This window comes from Candida theae (genome assembly GCF_024610275.1).
Source record: "Candida theae strain CBS 12239 chromosome Unknown scaffold21, whole genome shotgun sequence".
Taxonomy (NCBI): Eukaryota; Fungi; Ascomycota; class Pichiomycetes; order Serinales; family Debaryomycetaceae; genus Lodderomyces; species Lodderomyces theae.
This window is the reverse complement of record NW_026261495.1, coordinates 164,890-183,438: the sequence shown is the minus strand read 5'-3', so window position 1 is coordinate 183,438 and position 18,549 is coordinate 164,890. Positions and strand designations below refer to the sequence as shown.

The 18,549-nt window shown below is 40.2% G+C and overlaps 11 protein-coding genes across 11 annotated transcripts; 6 read left to right on the top strand and 5 right to left on the bottom strand. All coding sequences in view use genetic code 12, as the record gives it.

Annotated features, from left to right (window-relative positions):
• Nucleotides 1-202: 202 nt before the first annotated feature.
• KGF57_005344 (protein disulfide isomerase) lies at nt 203-2,386 on the top strand (the record flags this gene model as incomplete). The annotated part of the gene is made up of 1 exon (XM_051754951.1): nt 203-2,386. The coding sequence occupies one exon, from the start codon at nt 203-205 to the stop codon at nt 2,384-2,386; it is 2,184 nt and encodes a 727-aa protein (XP_051606243.1).
• A 457-nt stretch (nt 2,387-2,843) lies between these two features.
• Nucleotides 2,844-4,151, top strand: PMI1 (mannose-6-phosphate isomerase; the record flags this gene model as incomplete). The annotated part of the gene is made up of 1 exon (XM_051754950.1): nt 2,844-4,151. The coding sequence occupies one exon, from the start codon at nt 2,844-2,846 to the stop codon at nt 4,149-4,151; it is 1,308 nt and encodes a 435-aa protein (XP_051606242.1).
• A 77-nt stretch (nt 4,152-4,228) lies between these two features.
• Nucleotides 4,229-5,539, bottom strand: OYE32 (Oye32p; the record flags this gene model as incomplete). Its single annotated transcript, XM_051754949.1, has 1 exon — nt 4,229-5,539. One exon carries the CDS (start codon nt 5,537-5,539, stop codon nt 4,229-4,231), a length of 1,311 nt encoding a protein of 436 aa, XP_051606241.1.
• A 715-nt stretch (nt 5,540-6,254) lies between these two features.
• On the top strand, nt 6,255-7,057 carry KGF57_005341 (uncharacterized protein; the record flags this gene model as incomplete). Its single annotated transcript, XM_051754948.1, has 2 exons — nt 6,255-6,276; nt 6,507-7,057. 2 exons carry the CDS (start codon nt 6,255-6,257, stop codon nt 7,055-7,057), a joined length of 573 nt encoding a protein of 190 aa, XP_051606240.1.
• Nucleotides 7,058-7,418: 361 nt separating this feature from the next.
• On the top strand, nt 7,419-8,063 carry KGF57_005340 (uncharacterized protein; the record flags this gene model as incomplete). Its single annotated transcript, XM_051754947.1, has 1 exon — nt 7,419-8,063. One exon carries the CDS (start codon nt 7,419-7,421, stop codon nt 8,061-8,063), a length of 645 nt encoding a protein of 214 aa, XP_051606239.1.
• A 27-nt stretch (nt 8,064-8,090) lies between these two features.
• KGF57_005339 (iron-sulfur cluster assembly protein) lies at nt 8,091-8,945 on the bottom strand (the record flags this gene model as incomplete). Its single annotated transcript, XM_051754946.1, has 1 exon — nt 8,091-8,945. The coding sequence occupies one exon, from the start codon at nt 8,943-8,945 to the stop codon at nt 8,091-8,093; it is 855 nt and encodes a 284-aa protein (XP_051606238.1).
• Nucleotides 8,946-9,148: 203 nt separating this feature from the next.
• Nucleotides 9,149-9,631, top strand: KGF57_005338 (uncharacterized protein; the record flags this gene model as incomplete). The annotated part of the gene is made up of 1 exon (XM_051754945.1): nt 9,149-9,631. One exon carries the CDS (start codon nt 9,149-9,151, stop codon nt 9,629-9,631), a length of 483 nt encoding a protein of 160 aa, XP_051606237.1.
• A 274-nt stretch (nt 9,632-9,905) lies between these two features.
• KGF57_005337 (uncharacterized protein) lies at nt 9,906-11,882 on the bottom strand (the record flags this gene model as incomplete). Its single annotated transcript, XM_051754943.1, has 1 exon — nt 9,906-11,882. One exon carries the CDS (start codon nt 11,880-11,882, stop codon nt 9,906-9,908), a length of 1,977 nt encoding a protein of 658 aa, XP_051606236.1.
• A 217-nt stretch (nt 11,883-12,099) lies between these two features.
• On the bottom strand, nt 12,100-13,575 carry KGF57_005336 (uncharacterized protein; the record flags this gene model as incomplete). Its single annotated transcript, XM_051754942.1, has 1 exon — nt 12,100-13,575. The coding sequence occupies one exon, from the start codon at nt 13,573-13,575 to the stop codon at nt 12,100-12,102; it is 1,476 nt and encodes a 491-aa protein (XP_051606235.1).
• Nucleotides 13,576-14,073: 498 nt separating this feature from the next.
• On the top strand, nt 14,074-16,332 carry SUP35 (translation termination factor GTPase eRF3; the record flags this gene model as incomplete). The annotated part of the gene is made up of 1 exon (XM_051754941.1): nt 14,074-16,332. The coding sequence occupies one exon, from the start codon at nt 14,074-14,076 to the stop codon at nt 16,330-16,332; it is 2,259 nt and encodes a 752-aa protein (XP_051606234.1).
• Nucleotides 16,333-16,536: 204 nt separating this feature from the next.
• On the bottom strand, nt 16,537-17,796 carry IPK2 (inositol polyphosphate multikinase; the record flags this gene model as incomplete). The annotated part of the gene is made up of 1 exon (XM_051754940.1): nt 16,537-17,796. The coding sequence occupies one exon, from the start codon at nt 17,794-17,796 to the stop codon at nt 16,537-16,539; it is 1,260 nt and encodes a 419-aa protein (XP_051606233.1).
• Nucleotides 17,797-18,549: the final 753 nt, after the last annotated feature.

Here is an 18,549-nt window from a genome sequence, read left to right as displayed (position 1 = left end):
TCGTACATATTCCGCAGCAAATCTATAGAAGTAAAAAACCATAGATGATTATTTTAGAAATTTCTGTGCTCGCGATTTTGTACCATTGATAAATTATTTGTTCAAAAAAAAAATTTATTGAGCGAATATGTCAAAAAGATCAAAATAAAAGCGGAACCTTTCATTTGTCACCTTCAGCTATCGTTTTATCCTTGCTATAAATATGAAGTTGTGGGGCCCGAGCTTGCTATGTTTTACTGCAAGCACCATACTAGCCGGCAACGTACACCTAGATAAGCGATCGCCAGATTCAGCCGAGCCCGGTGCTGGTGGAGCGGGCGCTCCACCAGTTGAAAAATCACCAGACAATATTGAACTTCCACCAACTTTGGACACAGCAGAATTTGATGCAGTCACTGGCCAAAAGCTCACCGTTGTCGAATTCTACTCGCCATATTGCCACCATTGCAAAAGTTTCTTCCCCACATGGCAAAAGGCGTACCGGACATTCAAATCGAAATTTGCCAATTCAAATACTGACATGCGACAAGTGAATTGTGTTGAAAATGGTGATTTGTGTGAACGTGAACAGATTGAGTTTTACCCAAACATTCTCTTATATGCTCCGATTTTGGACAAGGATGGCAAACCCACCGGCAAATCAAAGAACATTGGCTCGTTTCCAAGGACATTGGAAAAAAATGAACCGAATTTACTCAGCTACATCCAGGAATCAATAGCTGATTACGACCCAGCTTCATCCAGTATGCCCTCGGCTTCAAAAGAGATGAATGTAGATGAAATGTTGAAAGCTATTAGTGGAGAAATCACCAAACCCATATTTGTCTCATTCTGGCAAGCAAATAAAAAACAGTGGGACAGTGTCGACCTTGGAGGGAAATTGAGATTTGGCGAGAATTGTGTTGACTGCTTGGAATCCAAGCAGCTGTGGGATAAATTGAGCAACAAGATTGTTTCATTGGCAGATACAGGTCATTTGCTATGTCAAGACTATCCCAAAATTTGTGAAAAATTGGAATTAAATCTGTTTGAAAATGGAAAAAGGTCATTGCCGAAATTCATCATGTTTTTGCCCAAGGATAGAATGACTATAAGGTTTGATTACGATGGCCCAATAGATGTGGACAAGATGAAATGGTGGGTCAACAAGCTATTTGTCAATAGTGCATACGAGGTTGTTTCAGCAAGAGGCATTACTGAGGTTATGGAATTTACAAAAGTGTTGAGACACGAGCCATTTGCACAAAACTACCCATTAAAGAGTAAAGTAACGGTTGTGTTTTTTTTTGATGTGGATAATGTAACTCCAGAGGATGAGGCAGTGTTGCCATACATGTTGCGTACGTTACAGAAGTCACCATTCAATATCCAATTATACAAGGGTAAACATAAGCGGATTCTTGAGAATATTCAGACCCTGGGTGAAAACTTGATTCCATACATCAACTACGACGAGCTGGAAAAATATGAATTCAACGAAGCTATGCAAATCGCCACTTCGATCACCAATGTGCCTACAATTATCGTATTGAAGGACAATTGCTTGATTCCGGAAATTTATCAAAATTTTGCTCTTGAACAAATGAGAAAATATGACGAGATTGAAAAATTCCTTGAACGTGCACAGTACCCATTCATTGGAGAGTTGACTCCTGAATTGGTGTCGACATATTTTGTTGATTACGATCAAGTTGACGATGTCAAAGGTGCAAAAGTAGTAATCATCTTTGTTGATTTGGATGATTTGAAACAAACTGATGAAGCTTTATACAAGTTGTCGCTTGTTGCCCATGAATACAATTTCTTGAAAAAGAGTTTCTACTTTAACCAAGTCCTCGAGCAACGAGCATCGAAAGAAGCTGAAGTTGAAAAGTTGAAGGCCAAGAATGCAGAGACAATGGAAATCATGACGGCAATGAGGAAAGAAGTTCCTCATTTATTCAATAATGACGATGTCGTGTTTACATTTATAAACAAACGCAAAGTGGAAAACTTTGAGTATGTGCGTGGATGGAAAATCAATCCAAACAATTACCAAGTTGGTGACGCCATAGTGGTGAGTAAAGATCATCGATACTTTTGGGACACTGATCTCAACAATAACAAATTGAGAAACGAACCAAAACAAATCAAACTGGTGCTAGTGTCTCTATTGCACAATGATAACAAGGTGCAGTTGAAATTCGTTGGATCGCCATATGGTGGATTACTATACTTTATGAATTACGTTCATGATTTTGGAATTGTGGGGTACTTGGGACTCATTGCCTTGGTGTATGCATTGGTGATGGTACCTATGAGATTTAGAAGACGCAAGAATGGATCACGGGGTATAATTGGAGTTAATAATGGAGCATTTTTACCAAAGAAACTGAATAAGGATTAAGAAGGAAAGAGGACAGTTAATGAACAGAAATTGTGCTGTTATGAGATTGTAGAGTTGGTCTCTCTAATGATTGTCTGCACATGTTAGATACTGGCTATTTGTCATTTTGAATGATAACCACCAATGGGGGTATCATCTGATCCATATAAGACGCGTAATAAAAAATAAAAAAATAAAAATAAAAAAAAATGCGTTTAAATAAAAGCATCCTGCATATAAACACAATAAAAAAAAATTTCTCCGAAAAAGTAAAGATTGATTTTCTTTTTGTGTCACTAATCTCGAACTAACAAAACAAAAAAAAAAAACAACAAAAAAAAATTGTTCAACCGAATCCAGCCACGTTGTGTTTCCCCTTTTCTCTTTCCCCTGTTTGATTGTGACGTTCTTCTTTCTCAGTTCTTCTTAGTGCTTTATTCTTATTCAAGACCTACCTGCCAGCAGCATTACTTAAGCAATGTCCGATAAACTATTTAGACTTCAATGTGGATACCAGAACTACGACTGGGGCAAAATCGGCTCGTCTTCAGCCGTGGCTCAATTTGTCAAGAAATCAGACCCTTCAGTCACCATTGATGAAACCAAACCATATGCTGAGTTGTGGATGGGAACGCATCCTTCAGTGCCATCTCAAGTTATTGGCTTTGATGAAACTCTACGTGACTTGATCACTGCTCATCCTCATGAATTATTGAGCGAATCCATCATTAAGAAATTTGGTTCATCTAAAGAATTGCCATTTTTGTTTAAAGTCTTGAGTATTGAGAAGGTATTGTCGATTCAGGCACATCCAGATAAAGCATTGGGTGCCCAATTGCACAAACAGGACCCCAAGAATTACCCTGATGATAACCACAAACCAGAAATGGCTATTGCTGTTACTGATTTTGAAGGATTTTGTGGGTTTAAGCCAGTTGACCAGTTGGCTTCAACATTGGAAACTGTTCCTGAATTGAAACTGATTATTGGCAGTGAGTTGATTAACGAGTTTGTCGCTGGAATCAAACCCAATGCTGAAGTAGGCACACAAGATGATAAAACCAATCGTCTTTTAATTCAAAAGATTTTCAGCAAGTTGATGAACACTGAGGAAAGTGAGGTTAATAAACAAGCTGCTTCTTTGGTAGAATCCAGCAAACTGAATCCAGAAACATTCACTAAACTTGACTCAAGATTACCTGAGTTGATTCAAAGATTGAACAAACAATTCCCTAATGACATAGGTTTGTTCTGCGGATGTCTCTTGTTGAATCACGTTGCTTTGAATAAAGGTGAAGCCATGTTTTTGCAAGCCAAGGACCCTCATGCGTACATTAGTGGTGATATCATTGAATGTATGGCCGCGTCAGATAATGTTGTACGTGCTGGATTCACTCCTAAATTCAAAGATGTTAAGAATTTGGTTGATATGTTGACTTATGCAAGTGAACCGGTAGAGAAGCAAAAGATGCAGCCAAAGAAGTTCCCTAGATCCACTGGTGACGCCGTTACTGTCAACTTGTTTGATCCACCAATTGAAGAGTTTTCCGTGTTACAAACTGTCTTTGATAGAAGAGGAGGTAAACAGAACTATAAGTCAATTGAGGGCCCATCTATCATTATCGCTACTAATGGATCCGGTCAAATTAAAGTTGCAGGTGGTGAGAAATCGGAAAAGATTGATACTGGTTACGTGTTTTTCGTTGCACCAAACACAGATATTGAGTTGATTGCTGATGATGGTGACGAACAATTCACCACGTACAGAGCATTCGTAGAGGCATAAACTACCTTTTATTTATATGATAAATCTTAAAAGCAAGCTTTATAAATGGTCTATGTATTCTAAATCGATTTCACTGTTTAAGCCTTTGCGCTTAGCTTTTCAGTTCTAACAATCAAGTCGACAATTTGTTGCTTGTTTGGCCAGAATCCCCAAGCCAATTGCAATGCTTGGTGTAATCTGACTCCTAATGTATCGGCTATACTCCAAACCAAACCAGGGTTTCTCAAGAACCCTCTAGCAATCAATGCGACATCAAATGCACCTTCTTCAACAAAACGGTTCAATTGCTGAGGATCCTTGTCCAACCCACCGACACAGCTAACAACCAATTTGTCACCAACATGTTGCTTCAATGCACGGGCAAATGGTACATGAATTGGTTCCTTTTGCTTGGAATCAATGTTTGCTCTTGCTGGTTGTCTATAGTCATTTCCACCGGAAGAAACATCGAGCAAGCTGACGCCCTTTTCAATCAACAAGTCAGCCAATTTCTTGGAATCTTCAATTGACCAAGCATCTGGGTCAGGACTGTTTTCAACAGCAGAGATTCTAACAAAAATGGGGGTTTTGTTGATATCAATATTCTTTTTGATCTCGTCAATCACTTCCAACAAAAATCTCACTCTGTTCTCGTAACTACCACCATATTCATCAGTTCTCTTGTTCGAGATAGGACTGTAAAACTCATTGGAGAGATATCCATGAGCACTATGGACTTCAATAGCATCAAATCCACTAATTTCCACAGCTCTCTTTGCAGCATCACCAAACTCCTTGATTATTCTCTTGATATCCTTTATGCTCAATTCGTGAGGCACAGGATAATTACCATGTGGTCTAAACGCGACAGCCGATGGAGCCACAGTCTTATCGGGCCATCCACCAACTGACTCATCGGCAACTTGTTCCAAGTGCAAAAAAGGCGGTTGACCAGTTGCTTTTCTACCCCCGTGTCCCAATTGGATAGCAATCAATTGATGTTGTGAATGAGCATACTCAACAACTGGCTTCAAACTTTCAGCTTGTTCTTTGGTCCAGATTCCCAAATCATGAGGACTTAATCCACCTTCTGGACTAACCGAAGTACTTTCGACAAAAGTTATACCTGGACCTCTAGTCACTAACGCGCCATAATGGATTAAATGGTAAGGAGTTGCCTCCAATTTTTCATTGGCAGAGTATTGGCACATTGGTGAAACACCAATTCTATTTTGCAATGTGAGTGGTCCGACTTTCAATGGTTTGAAAAGAGCAGGTGGTTCCTGGTCTTGGTTTGTCTCATCTTTGTAAAAAGTACCGGCCCTAACTGGTTGGTTTGGTGTGTAGTATGGAACAGCTGGAGCGCCTTTGATTTCGTCTGATGGTGAAACTTCTTTTGGGATAGTCATTGTTTCAATTTGGGTGAGTTGTGGTGTTGTTTGTAGATCTGGAGAAAAGAACGCAAGACAATGGAGTTGTAGGATACTATTTATAATGTTGCAAAATTTCAGGATGAATGAAGCAATGAACTGTGTTTGCTGTTGTTTGCTTATTAATATAGGAGGCACAAATTGCAAAAAAAACAAAAAACAAAAAAAAAAAAAACGGAAGTGCAAAAACTGTGGAATGCACAAAAAGTGGGTTGATTTATGGGAGTTACAAACGGAACGAAAACATCTCTAATCTATGCGCAATGTAACGTTTTGATAGTAGAATGCAATGGAAGAATATTCATCTTCGGATACTAGCCGCAAGGAGTAATACTTCCGTACTGTACTATATAAGCATAGCTATACTTCATCTACGACTCTTGGAGTACAGAGTCGTATACAAGCTGAAAACGTTTGCGTGGTCGTCCTTCACAAAAATTTAGACACGTGCTTTCAAGTATCGCCTATCAACACAGCTTATGATCCTTGCTTGTAGCGCATTGGATTAAGAGATCAGGCGGTTTGCCGCTTCAAGTGCTTGGTTGGAACGCTCACTGCCATTGCCTATTTTTGAAAAATATTTAACTACATAAGCATTACATAATAAACTTTTTGTTCAAGAAAAAATTGCAATGTTAACTACTGAACTAACTTTATTTTGAGACTACACATAACTACATTTAAATTTAAAACCATGACAGTATTTAAAGTTGGACGTTGATTATAGCTGATAAATTCTTTAAAATTTGGACTAAGTAACTGTTTCGGATTCAATTGAGAACCACCTGCAACCACCAATCAGCACATTATAGATTCGGTGAAGCCCCTCGTGGAGAAAGATACGACAAGTGAGAGAGTTACGTATAGCCTCAGGATTATTACAAAGAGAGGACCGCTCAAAACACAGAAAGAAGCTAGTACTGCGATACCAAACGGATAATGTCAGAGGAACAATTGTCTGAGAGAAGATCGTCCAGGTCTCAAGAAACAGAAGAGGAAAAAGCCGAAAGATTGGCGAAACAAGAGGAAGTCGATTCAAGGTCCATATACGTCGGAAATGTCGATTATCAATCTACACCTGAGCAATTGCAAGAGTTTTTCAATGCTGTTGGGGTTATTGAAAGGGTTACCATTTTATTTGACAAATTCAGTGGGTTACCCAAAGGTTACGCTTATGTTGAGTTTGAAAAGGGCGAGAGTGTGAACAAAGCCGTTGAAGAATTGCACGGGAAAGAGTTCAGGGGAAGGGAAATTCGGGTTACGCCAAAGAGAACCAATTTGCCTGGATTCAAAAAGAGAGGATCAAGCGGTAGAGGGGGATTTAGAGGAAGAGGAGATGGCACGAGAGGTAGAGGTAGAGGTAGAGGAAGAGGAAGAGGTAGGGGCAGGGGTGGAAGTGGAGCCAGGGGAAGAGGTCATGGATCATTAGGAACCAGTGGCCCTGAGGATGGCGAAGATTTAATGGATACACCTAGATCATTAATTGATGATATGTGATGAAGATGTTAAAGTCCATGAGGCGGGGAGGAGGAAGGGGGGGGGAGAGAGAGAGAGACAGAGGGTACGCAGGGTATGGATTACTCTGCCAACATATAGGTAATTCGATCTAAATAGTGTATGTTTCCCATTAGTAAGATGGAAAAGGGTATGCTGATTATAAATGTAAGAACTGCATTGACTCTTCTAGTGTCGTAGATTCCTCTTGTCGCATTTTGACTGAAGTCAAAAAAAAAAAAAATAAAAAAATAAAAAACAAAAAATACAGTAAGAGAGACACAAAGTTTCCTCATCTCATTCTTTCACTTGCAACCTTTCCCATCAAGCTAGCCGTAAACAAGACACTACCCCGTATATCACCATGGTATCAGTAAGGAAGAGAAAGATGGCTAGGTCATCTGTTAAGAAAAACACCAGGAGAAACAAGGACAAACAGCGTAACATAAATGTGTACTCGAATCCCATCATTGCCAAAAATTGGGACAAATCATTGACCTTACAACAGAACTATAAACGTTTGGGATTAAGGGCAAAGTTGGGCCACATGGCTGGTGGTGTTGAGAAGAAAGTAGAGACTTTGACCGATCTCAGGAATAAGAAAAAGAATAAAGACAAAGGTGATGCAGTCACAATAGACGAGATTGAACATACTGATGATCCTTCCAAGATACCAGAAGGGGAGGCCAGAATTATAAGGGACCCGGAAACAAAAGAAGTGATCAAGGTCATTTACGGAACAATGAAAGTAGTAGAAGAAGAAAGCGATGACGAAAAGGTTGATAATTCTGTCATTAAGCAGCTAGAAGAATACGCAGAGCAGCACAGTAAAGTCAAAAAGGAGAGACATCTTTCCGATAGGGAAAGCGATTGGTTAAAGTCGTTGTATGAAAAGTATGGCGATGATTACGAAAAGATGAAGTGGGATAAGAAATTGAACATTTACCAGCAATCGGCAGGAGATTTGAAGAGAAGAATCAACAAATGGAAAAAGGCAAATGGTATATAAACATGGCTCTATAAACCTTCAAATGTACTAAATCCTCGACTCCAAATTCAAATGTAGAATCTTATCTATAGCATCACTCATGATCGGTTTCAATTCCGAAGTTTGATACAAATCAATCAACTTTTTGTCTTTGTCATCTTGTAACTCAATCATTTCAACAAACGTGGGATCTATCGGAATATTCCCCAAGTATCTCAAATCAAGTTGCTTGGCCAACTGCTCACCTCCGCCACTGGAGAATATGTTAGTGCACTCTGAACAATACGGACATATAAATCCAGACATATTCTCAATCACCCCCAATATATCAAAATTCACTTTTTTGCAGAAATTAATCTCTTTTCGAACATCCGCCGTTGCCACTTGTTGTGGAGTAGTCACAATAATAGCGCCGTCGATAGGTTGAGCATATCGCAACTCCTCCGCAATCGCAATATGCTCATCCGAAGTGCCCGGTGGAGTGTCAATGAGTAAATAATCTAGCGGCTCATCAGTGCTCCATACAACATCTTTCAAAAATTGCTTTATCATTGCCGTCTTTTTAGGACCTCTCCAAACAACTGAGTTACCTCGATCACCTAGCAAAAACCCCAAGGACATCAATTTCAAGCTACCGCCTGACAACGTTTCTGATTTCGAATACACTTGCACTGGAACCCATCCTTGAGTGGACTGGTGGACCTGTTTCTTTTCAACACCAAACATTCTCGGGAGCGAAGGGCCAGTCAAATCAATATCTAGCACACCCACATTGAAACCTTTGTTGACTAGGGTAAGTGCCGTTTGTGTCGTTACAGAGGACTTTCCCACACCACCCTTACCTGAAAGTATTAGAACCACATGCTTGACATTGTTGAGTGACTTTGGAACTTCTTGCGACATGAGTAGAGTACGTTTCTTCGTCTGTACTGTAGTCGTATCTCTGCAGTTTTTTTTTTGTAGACTTTGTAGATTTTGTAGGAGAACTTACTAATACAAAAGACATCACGGATTTATGCGACATAGAACAACAATTTTCTAATTGCATTGAAACAACACATCAATAGGAAAACCCATCCACAAAGCTACAGCAGTCTATCAAAACCATGACATCTAGATATTCAGCCGCCGGCGGCGCTCACCAAAGAGGAGATTTACGCACCCAGCTATTCAGCACACCAGGACCTCACAATTTCACAGGCATACGTCCACTGCGCAGTCAAACACCACCACTGCGATCAAACATGTCGTCTCCCTACGACCCCACACCACGGGCGTCGTCTTCCAATGCGAAATTTGATGAATCTTTGCTTTCTTCACTAGAATCACAAAATGATGAAGAGTTGAATACAATGGGGGCCAAGATCAACATGTTGAAAAATTTGGGTGAGAAAATGGGGGTTGAAATAAACAAGTCTGTCAAGTTGAATGACGAAATAACAAACGGATTCGAGAAGGGGAAAGTTACTTTGAAAAATACATATAACAAGATGGTGGTGATGAGTCAGCGGGCTGGAATCAGTTGGAAAATGTGGTTACTTGTGTTTGGCATTGTCGTACTATTTTTCTTCTACGTGTGGATAACGTAACGATGCAGGGGTCTTGCGGTGGTTATCTACTGCTTTGAGTCATTGGGATAGTATTCATACATCTACCAACGATTCTGTGAAAACAAGTTAGATACTGACTCCCTTGATACAAAACGGCATTGGATATAAACGAACTGAATAATTTTAATAATTTCCAACCATAGTAAATACTTGTCTATTCTATAATTAACCTAATACAAAAACTGTGGAAGCAACATATGTATCTGCGCAGCTCAATAATCCTTCAAAATAACACTGCCCTTATAAGATTGATCTACTGCATAAAGCTTTTCAAAATTGATATTGAGCGGGGACTGCCCTCCCCATCAGATACGACACCACCATCACCGATCAGACTGTGGTCACCATGTGCTCTATTACTATCGTGGTTCAAAACAATGGTCCCACATGCATTGTAAGAGCTTGTATAATTGTCAGTTTTCGATCCATATGCATTGTTCACTTCGGAAAGTGCACTTACTTCATGGTCATAATCATTGGTTACAGCCAGATTCGGACCTTGCAAACACGATCGTTGTTTGATTGGAGAAGTTGGTTTCGTTTTCAAAATCGAGCTCTTTGGTTTTAGTATATGATGCGATGGCTGGTGCTTTGGCGTGGGCGACATTTCTTTAACTTGTATTCTGTATTTCTTTTGGTTCGCTGGCTTTTTGGTCTTTTGATTGCGTCGCCTCTGTTTCACATCCTTCCTCAAATTCGCATAGAACCTGTTGGATGCGAGTTGGAGATTCATTAAATCACCAAAGGAGTCCGAATCGGAAGAATCTAGCTCTGACGATGAGAGCGACGAGGTATCATTTGAATTTGTTGCGTCACCTTCAGTGGTGAACCGACTACTCTTACCATCTTCGCCATATTCCAGCTCCTCATCGTCTTCTGTATTCATGCCTGAGGAGTTCCAAACATCCTCACTTTCGTCAGTAGCTTCAACATCATCATTTTGATCGAGGGTCAAACCATTCAACATTTGGGCAGTTTTATCCTCTTCGGATTCTCCACTGCGCTGTAGTTTTTCTCTTTCTCGTCGAAAGTGTTCAGATGTTAGAGGGCTTCCATTGATTCTCAATTTTTTGAAATGTGAACTTTGCTGAGTTGATTTGATCGTTGCTGCTGACTTCATAGATAATATTGATGAGAATGGATAATTTGATGCACTTTGTTCACAATGGTGTTGATCTAGATATTTTGGATTGGATATTAGTTGAGAATATAGAAGATTCAATGGATTCCCACCTGATTTGTAATTCGTTGGTGATGAGTTTATACTAGCACCTTTAGTATGTATGGTTTTTATGCTTTTGTTTTGTTGTTCTCTGTACTTGACTATACTATTTGACATGAATAGCTCGAACTCGGACGGATCCATTATCTCATCTTTGGGGGATGCGGGGGTATCCGTACTTGGATTGGGGCGTTTCCGTATGTCATCTTCTTTCTTGACAAGGAAAGGCGACTCCTCCACCTGTGTACCACCATGCTTCTGCTCACTTTGAGACTCTTGCACGGAAACATACGCATCCAATGTCTTGGCACCGTTTTCAGGATTCTTGGTGACTTCCAGGTGTTTATCGATAACGCCGTCATTTTCCACATTGCCGTCATTCTCCACTTCTTTTCTCTGTTTACTCAAAAGATTGTACAAATTGGGGTACTTTTCTCTCTTGATGCTCACTAGACTTTCACGACCTGGTCTGTGTCTCTCCTCCATATCACGTATCTTGGAAATTGAGCTCTTGACTCGATCACTAACCTCTATACTTTTCTTCAAGAGGTGATTAACCTCCCCTTCGTCATATTCACCTGTATCATTAACTATACCAAAACTTGAGGAAGTCAACACTTTCTTCAATTTCTTCCTCCGTTGATGAATAATCTGATTTATGCTATTAGCCTCCTTGCATATTGTGATATTCTTGAGCTGAATCTTCTGCTCAGTTGATAGTTTGGTTTTTATTTCTTTCCTTAAATCTTGCTGAAAGTTTATAGTGACATTTAGTAGGTCGTTGATGACCTGATCTGACTCTTGAGAAAGTACATTGTTCAAAATGTAGTCGAGTTGAAAACACTCCACTGATGGTAATGGAACCAGACGGTTTGACGTTTGTTGTAGAAAATGAGGTCGATACCGCTTGTATTTTTGCTTTTTCCAATTAGTTACTACCGAACTCGATCTTGCTCTATTGGGAGTATTCTTCGAGTTCAGCGTTGCGGGTCTCGTATTAGAGGACATTTATTAAACAACATAGGCAAGTGCCCAAATCCTTTTTTAATGTTATAGGCAAGCTGATTCCGTGTTATTGTGGAGTTGGTGAAAAAAAAAAAAAATATCTGGAGATCAAAAAGTTTCTACCAGGCTACCAGTTTCTTACAAACGACTATGGAAAATATTAGCCACAGCACATTCACATCTATATACGCTCCAAGTTTTGGTAATGCATATATGAATGCTAATAGTACACAGAGTCAACTTTATCAACCGTATGTTTATCACCAAATGGGTCCCCTAAGGATTCGCTGGTTTCCATTTTGGCGAGACCTGGGCGTGCGAGCTCTTTGGTCAGTTCAAGTTGCTCTGGGCCAGTATATTTCGAGGCTTGGGACACAGAATGTTGCAGTGATGGTGGTGGTGGTGGAGGTGGTCGTTTATTTTCTAAAGTGACAGATTGCAATCTAGCAGCGATCAGATCCTCACCTGGAAGCTCGTTCTCGTCCATCTCTTCATCGTCATCATCAGTTGAATAGTAACTTTCGTCACTTTCACTCAATTCTTCCTCCTCAGCAGGGGCGGGGTTGGTTTGTGAGTATCCAGCCTTAATATCAAATTTCTTAAACGTCTCAACCAATTGCTCATTTGCGTATATCAACTTGGCCAAAAATTCTTCGTCTTGTTTTGCGACTTCCAGTGATTTCTCCAGAGGATCACCAGCACCGACAAATTGCAAATATTTTAAAACCTTGCGTCTATTCTTTTTACATTTCTGGAATGTTGCCATAATCTCGTCATCGTCTTGAGGCATTGTGTCAGGTGGAAGTTGCAACAATTGGTTGTTCAAAGTTATCGAGTTGTCGTTGCACTCTGTCAATACTTTCCTAATCTTTGGTGCCTCCAATTTGTAATTTATTTGTGGGATACCGTACTCGGAATCAGCGTAAACAATCCCATTCTTCGATCTCTTCTTTTTACTCTTCTTATTTTTCGACCTGTCCTTCTTGTTAGAAGTCTTTTTATTATTAACTGAATATGGTGATGCTGTAGTAGGACGTGGAGGAGGAACTTTTGGCGACTTCACTCGCGGTTGAGGCGAATCCGAAACTGAACGGTCATCATCAAGGGCATGGTCGTCGCCATAAGGATCGGAATCATCGTCAAACCCATCTTCATTTTCATCAGCTCTACCACCTCCACGTTGAGATCCGCCATTATTGGACAGAGACAAAGCTTTAGAGCGCTTCTTCACACCAGGAATCGCCTTGTACAAGCCTTGCATATATTCGTACCCTTTCAAGCCATCAAGTTCTGATTTCCATCCAACTGCCATGCTGGTCACAGTTTTCCCTACTTTCGGGTTGTAGCTGGTCCCCGAGCCAGTTTTACCATGGCCATTGAGAATTCCTTTCAAAACATCCAACAACTTGTCATCACGAGCAATTATGGGACCAATTTTGACACCAGAGTTGAGCACTAAAAGCTCCAATAGCTGTAACGCTCGGATCTGTTCTTTTACACTATCACCATATTTGATCTTTTTCCTGATAGCTCTGGCTGCCTCTGTTGCACCTGATTGGCGTTGAACATTGATCAATCCAAGTAGATCGGACAAGTATAGTTCCATTGCGTCTTCCAATTCATCATTCTTGTGCTCTACTAGCTGATTCACTTTGATGGTCACTGCAGTAAGAGTATGGTCTCCAAATATGGGCATATTGTTGGTTCGACGTACTATTTGAATTGACTGAATTGTGTGACTTTCCTCTCCACACAGTTTTTTTTTTTTTTCTTTTTGATAAGCAAAGAATAATAATTTCTCCAACATGTATAACTGGAAAAGAATACATACAGAATGTTTCTGTGTTTAAGGGAAAGAAAGCCTCTGCATTCCCCGTTGCCTTTAGTAGAGACTTAAAATAAATCAAACACACAGACACGTTAATTCTAAAAAGGTGACTTTTTGAGTTACAATGTCTCAAATGTGTCGTATACTAGGAGCTACTGCTGTCCACTCTTCGCCAGTCACGTGTAGACTCAGAGCGGCTCTTCACAAAAAAAATTTTTTTAATTTTTTTTTTTTTCAGAGTGAGCAACAGCCTAGGAGTAGGGAGATTTGAAGAACTTTTAGCATTGAACCATCTCTGAAGTGTAGTGCCAACTAGTGCCATTTAAAAGGGAATACACATAGACGTATCAATTCAGCAAGTATACAATGTCGGATCAGTACAACCAAGACAAGTTGAACCAGGATTTCCAAAACGCATCGCTTGGTGGAAACCAGCCTCAACAGCAACAACAACAACAATCGCAACAGCAACAGCAACAGCAACAGCAGCCATACCAGAGCTACTATGATCCCAACCAGGCCCAAGCTTTTGTCCCATCTGGTGGATACCAACAATTCCAAGCTTACCAGCCAGGACAACAACAACAACAACAACAACAGCAACAGTATGGTGCTTACAATGGTGGACAAGGTGGATACAACAACAGAGGAGGATACCAACAGTACAATAGCAGAGGTGGCTATCAGCAGTACAGCAATAACAGAGGCGGATACCAGCAATATGGAGGATATCAGCAAAACCAACCATATGGTGGATACCAGCAACAGCAATCATATGGTGGTGGATATCAAGCTTACAACCCACAAGCACCTCAGCAGGCACCACCTCAACAACCAACTGGTATGTCATTGGCAGATTTTGAGAAGCAAAAATCAGCTCAACAATCATCTTTGAACAAACCAGTCAAGAAGACTTTGAAATTGGCTCCTTCTTCGGGTATCAAATTGGCCAATTCGGGCAAGAAAGACGACGCTAATGCAACTCCACCTGCTGCCTCAAAAGAATCATCACCAGCTCCTAGTGTAGATGAGAAGAAGAAGAAAGCTACCGATGATAGTAAGGAGACCAAGAAGGAAACTGGTGCTTCGACTGACAAGACTGCCAACGCCTCGGCTTCAGCACCAGTGGATAAATCAGCAGAAAAGCCAAGTAAAGAATCTACACCCACACCAAAGGAGACCACCCCTGCTCCAGCAACAAAATCAAAATCTTCATCTGCTGCTGCACCAGCAAAAGCCTCGGGATCAGCAGCAGCAGCAGCAGCAGTAACTGCTGACACGGTAGCCAAGGAGCAAGAAGACGAGGTCGATGAAGAAGTTGTCAAGGATATGTTTGGAGGAAAAGACCACGTGTCAATCATTTTTATGGGTCACGTTGATGCTGGTAAGTCCACCATGGGTGGTAACATTTTGTACTTGACTGGTTCTGTCGACAAGCGTACTGTTGAAAAGTATGAAAGAGAAGCCAAAGATGCCGGTAGACAAGGTTGGTACTTGTCGTGGGTCATGGATACCAACAAGGAGGAAAGAAACGATGGTAAAACTATTGAAGTTGGGAAAGCATACTTTGAAACTGACAAGAGAAGATACACCATATTGGACGCACCTGGTCACAAGATGTACGTTTCTGAAATGATTGGTGGTGCTTCACAAGCAGATGTTGGTATTTTGGTTATTAGTGCTAGAAAAGGTGAGTATGAGACTGGGTTTGAAAAAGGTGGTCAAACTAGAGAACATGCACTTTTAGCCAAAACGCAAGGTGTCAACAAGATTGTTGTTGTTGTCAACAAAATGGACGATCCAACTGTCAACTGGTCACAAGAAAGGTACAATGAATGTACGACCAAATTGGGTGTCTTTTTGAAGGGAATTGGCTACAACAAGGACGATATCATATTCATGCCCGTATCTGGATACACTGGTGCTGGTTTGAAAGATAGAGTCCCCTCCAAAGATTGCCCATGGTACACTGGTCCATCATTATTGGAATTTTTGGACAACATGAGCACTGTTCATAGAAAAATCAATGGGCCATTTATGTTGCCAATTTCGGGAAAGATGAAGGATATGGGTACTGTTGTTGAAGGTAAGATTGAAAGTGGACATATCAGAAAGGGGGGTAGTTTGTTGATGATGCCGAACAAGACACCTATTGAGGTTATCACAATCTACAATGAAACTGAACAAGAATGTGATACTGCATTCAGTGGAGAACAAGTTCGTTTGAAGATCAAGGGGGTCGAAGAGGAAGATTTGCAACCGGGTTATGTGTTAACTTCACCTAAAAACCCAGTCAAAACAGTCACCAAATTCGAAGCACAAATTGCCATTGTTGAATTGAAATCCATTTTGTCTAATGGGTTCTCGTGTGTTATGCATTTACATACTGCTATTGAAGAAGTTACATTTGTTGAATTGAAGCACAAGTTGGAAAAGGGAACCAATAGAAAGTCCAAGAAGCCGCCAGCATTCGCTAAAAAGGGTATGAAGATTATTGCCGTTTTGGAGTGTAATGAATTGGTTTGTGCTGAAACTTATAATGATTATCCTCAATTAGGAAGATTTACATTGAGGGATCAAGGTACCACTATTGCTATTGGTAAGATTACAAAATTGTTGAAATAGATTAAAGAGGAAAGTAGACGTTTTGGTAGAGGAGAGTATCTAGCCCATAACTACATAGTAAAGTAAACGCAAAGAAAAGAAAAGAAAAGAAAAGAAAAGAAAAGAAAAGAAAAGAAAAGAAAAGAAAGATTTACAACGTTTTCGTAAGTAAAATTCATAAATTCATAACTGTACTCTAATGTCTAAATGTTGTCTGCGTGTAGCCTAAGTGTAGGACAGCTTGATGTCTTCGAAAAGCTTTATCAAGTTTTCGACGCCCTCAATCACATTTTCATCATACCCTTCTCCATCAACATACTTGGAATGAGCGAAATCTATCAAATGTAAACTGCTCAATGGAACCAGACGAGGAACACTTCTGGGGTCTTTTTCAACATCGTTTGATTGCGATTGCTTGACTATATTGTAAGCTGTTGCTACATTGTGTAACGCCTGCTTTTCAATCGCAACAGAGTCATTCGATGTCCAACCGTCTTTGTTGTCATCATCATCATCATCATCTTCTTCTTCTTCTTCCTCTTCTTCATCATCATTATCACTTACTTCAAATTCTTTAATCAATGGGTCGCGCAAGTCATAATTATCAACAGAAACATTCTCCCATGCCTGTGGATCACTTTCATAGATAAACAAGAGACTAGCTGAATACAGTCTTGTTTCGTAGTCCAATAAACAATTGTATAAAAGCTGCAAACGATGAATGAAATTACTAACGAGACAAAGAAACTGTTGCTTGTTGTTTGAAGCGATGGAATGAAAATAGAGCTCCAAGCCTCGCTGAATCGTAGTTGAATTCAACGACCGACCAAAAATCTTGTCATAAACCAAGTAATGCCCCTGTGATGACGAATCGTCATTGGTTCCTGCATCAACTGTAGTTATCGTTTCATCCATACCCGGAAAAAGCTCGTTGGGCTTGTTGTCACTATTTCCATTGTACACTTTCATGCCACATATTCGAAACGAATGGGTTCCACTAGTTGTAGTTTCGCTAACATTTTGCAATCTTTTAATTTTTTCTACGGAAGTTACTGAATCATCAGTCAATTTGGATCCTAGTTTAATATCCAATATGCTCGGGCTCTTAAACCCATGATATAGATTCTGAAGCACAATATATTCTTTATCGTGTTGAGTTTGAGTACCAGTTTTGGATGTTGACGTTGATGTGAGCGAGTCTTGTTCCAGGATCGGTTTGTTCGATAACTCGCCCTCTTGTAAGCTACCCAAAAACGTTGACATCCAATGTGATATTAAAGAACCCAAAGCGATACCTTCCAGATCTTCTTCACTGAGAATGCCTTCTTTAGTGGCATCTCGTCTCAATGTTTCTGTGTAAAAATCCAATTCTTGACGTGTGGCGGGCTTGATAAATAGGGAGTCCAGTGTCATGCAGCCATAGTGACCAGCAGCCTGGTGCTCTGAAGCTTTGAACGACGATAAGGAGCTGCTCAGCTGCTTCATGAATCGTGTCTGTATCCGTAATTATACACCACTATGATCTCTGATTTTTGCCTATTTGGGACGAAAAAAACAAAAAAAAAATATTGAATTAGTGGCTGCAGCCGATGCTGCTACCATAGCACTTGGAGCACGATTCGGTATACTCCGTGTTCCAAGAATGATCATTCGGACCATCTGGTTTGTAGGTGTGCATCGAGGCTTAGATTGGTAACTGTTGTAAAATCCGGTAGATGCCACGTTACAACTGGTTGTGCAAAAGGTAATGACATTTACGCATGAATGAATATGTGCATATCTCTGTACACTGGTGAAAATCTTCCTTACAAAGCCATCCTCAAGCCCAAAGCCTCGATTCGAGAAACTCATAGACCAAGCGCAGACTCATACCACCGTATAGACACATTCCATACACATACACACACAAATGCATCTAATTTGTACCTTACGTACCTTCTACACAAAAAGCTCTATGAAATTCTCATTATTTCATGATCAACACACAGCCTAATAATACGATGGCAAAAAAAAAAAAAAAGAAAACGAGTTAGTGACAAGTGGCAAGAGTGATGAACCTTGTTGAATCACAATACAAAACACATCAGTGTTTGTAAGAAGGAGAGGCGCAGTACTGTCAGGTCTTTAAGAGTGTCGCATTATAACATTTCACGACAAATAAAACGCGCTATTTTTAACGTTCTGTTGTTTACTAACTACGGAATTTAAGGCTTTACTAAAGAGGAAGAGAGAGAGAGA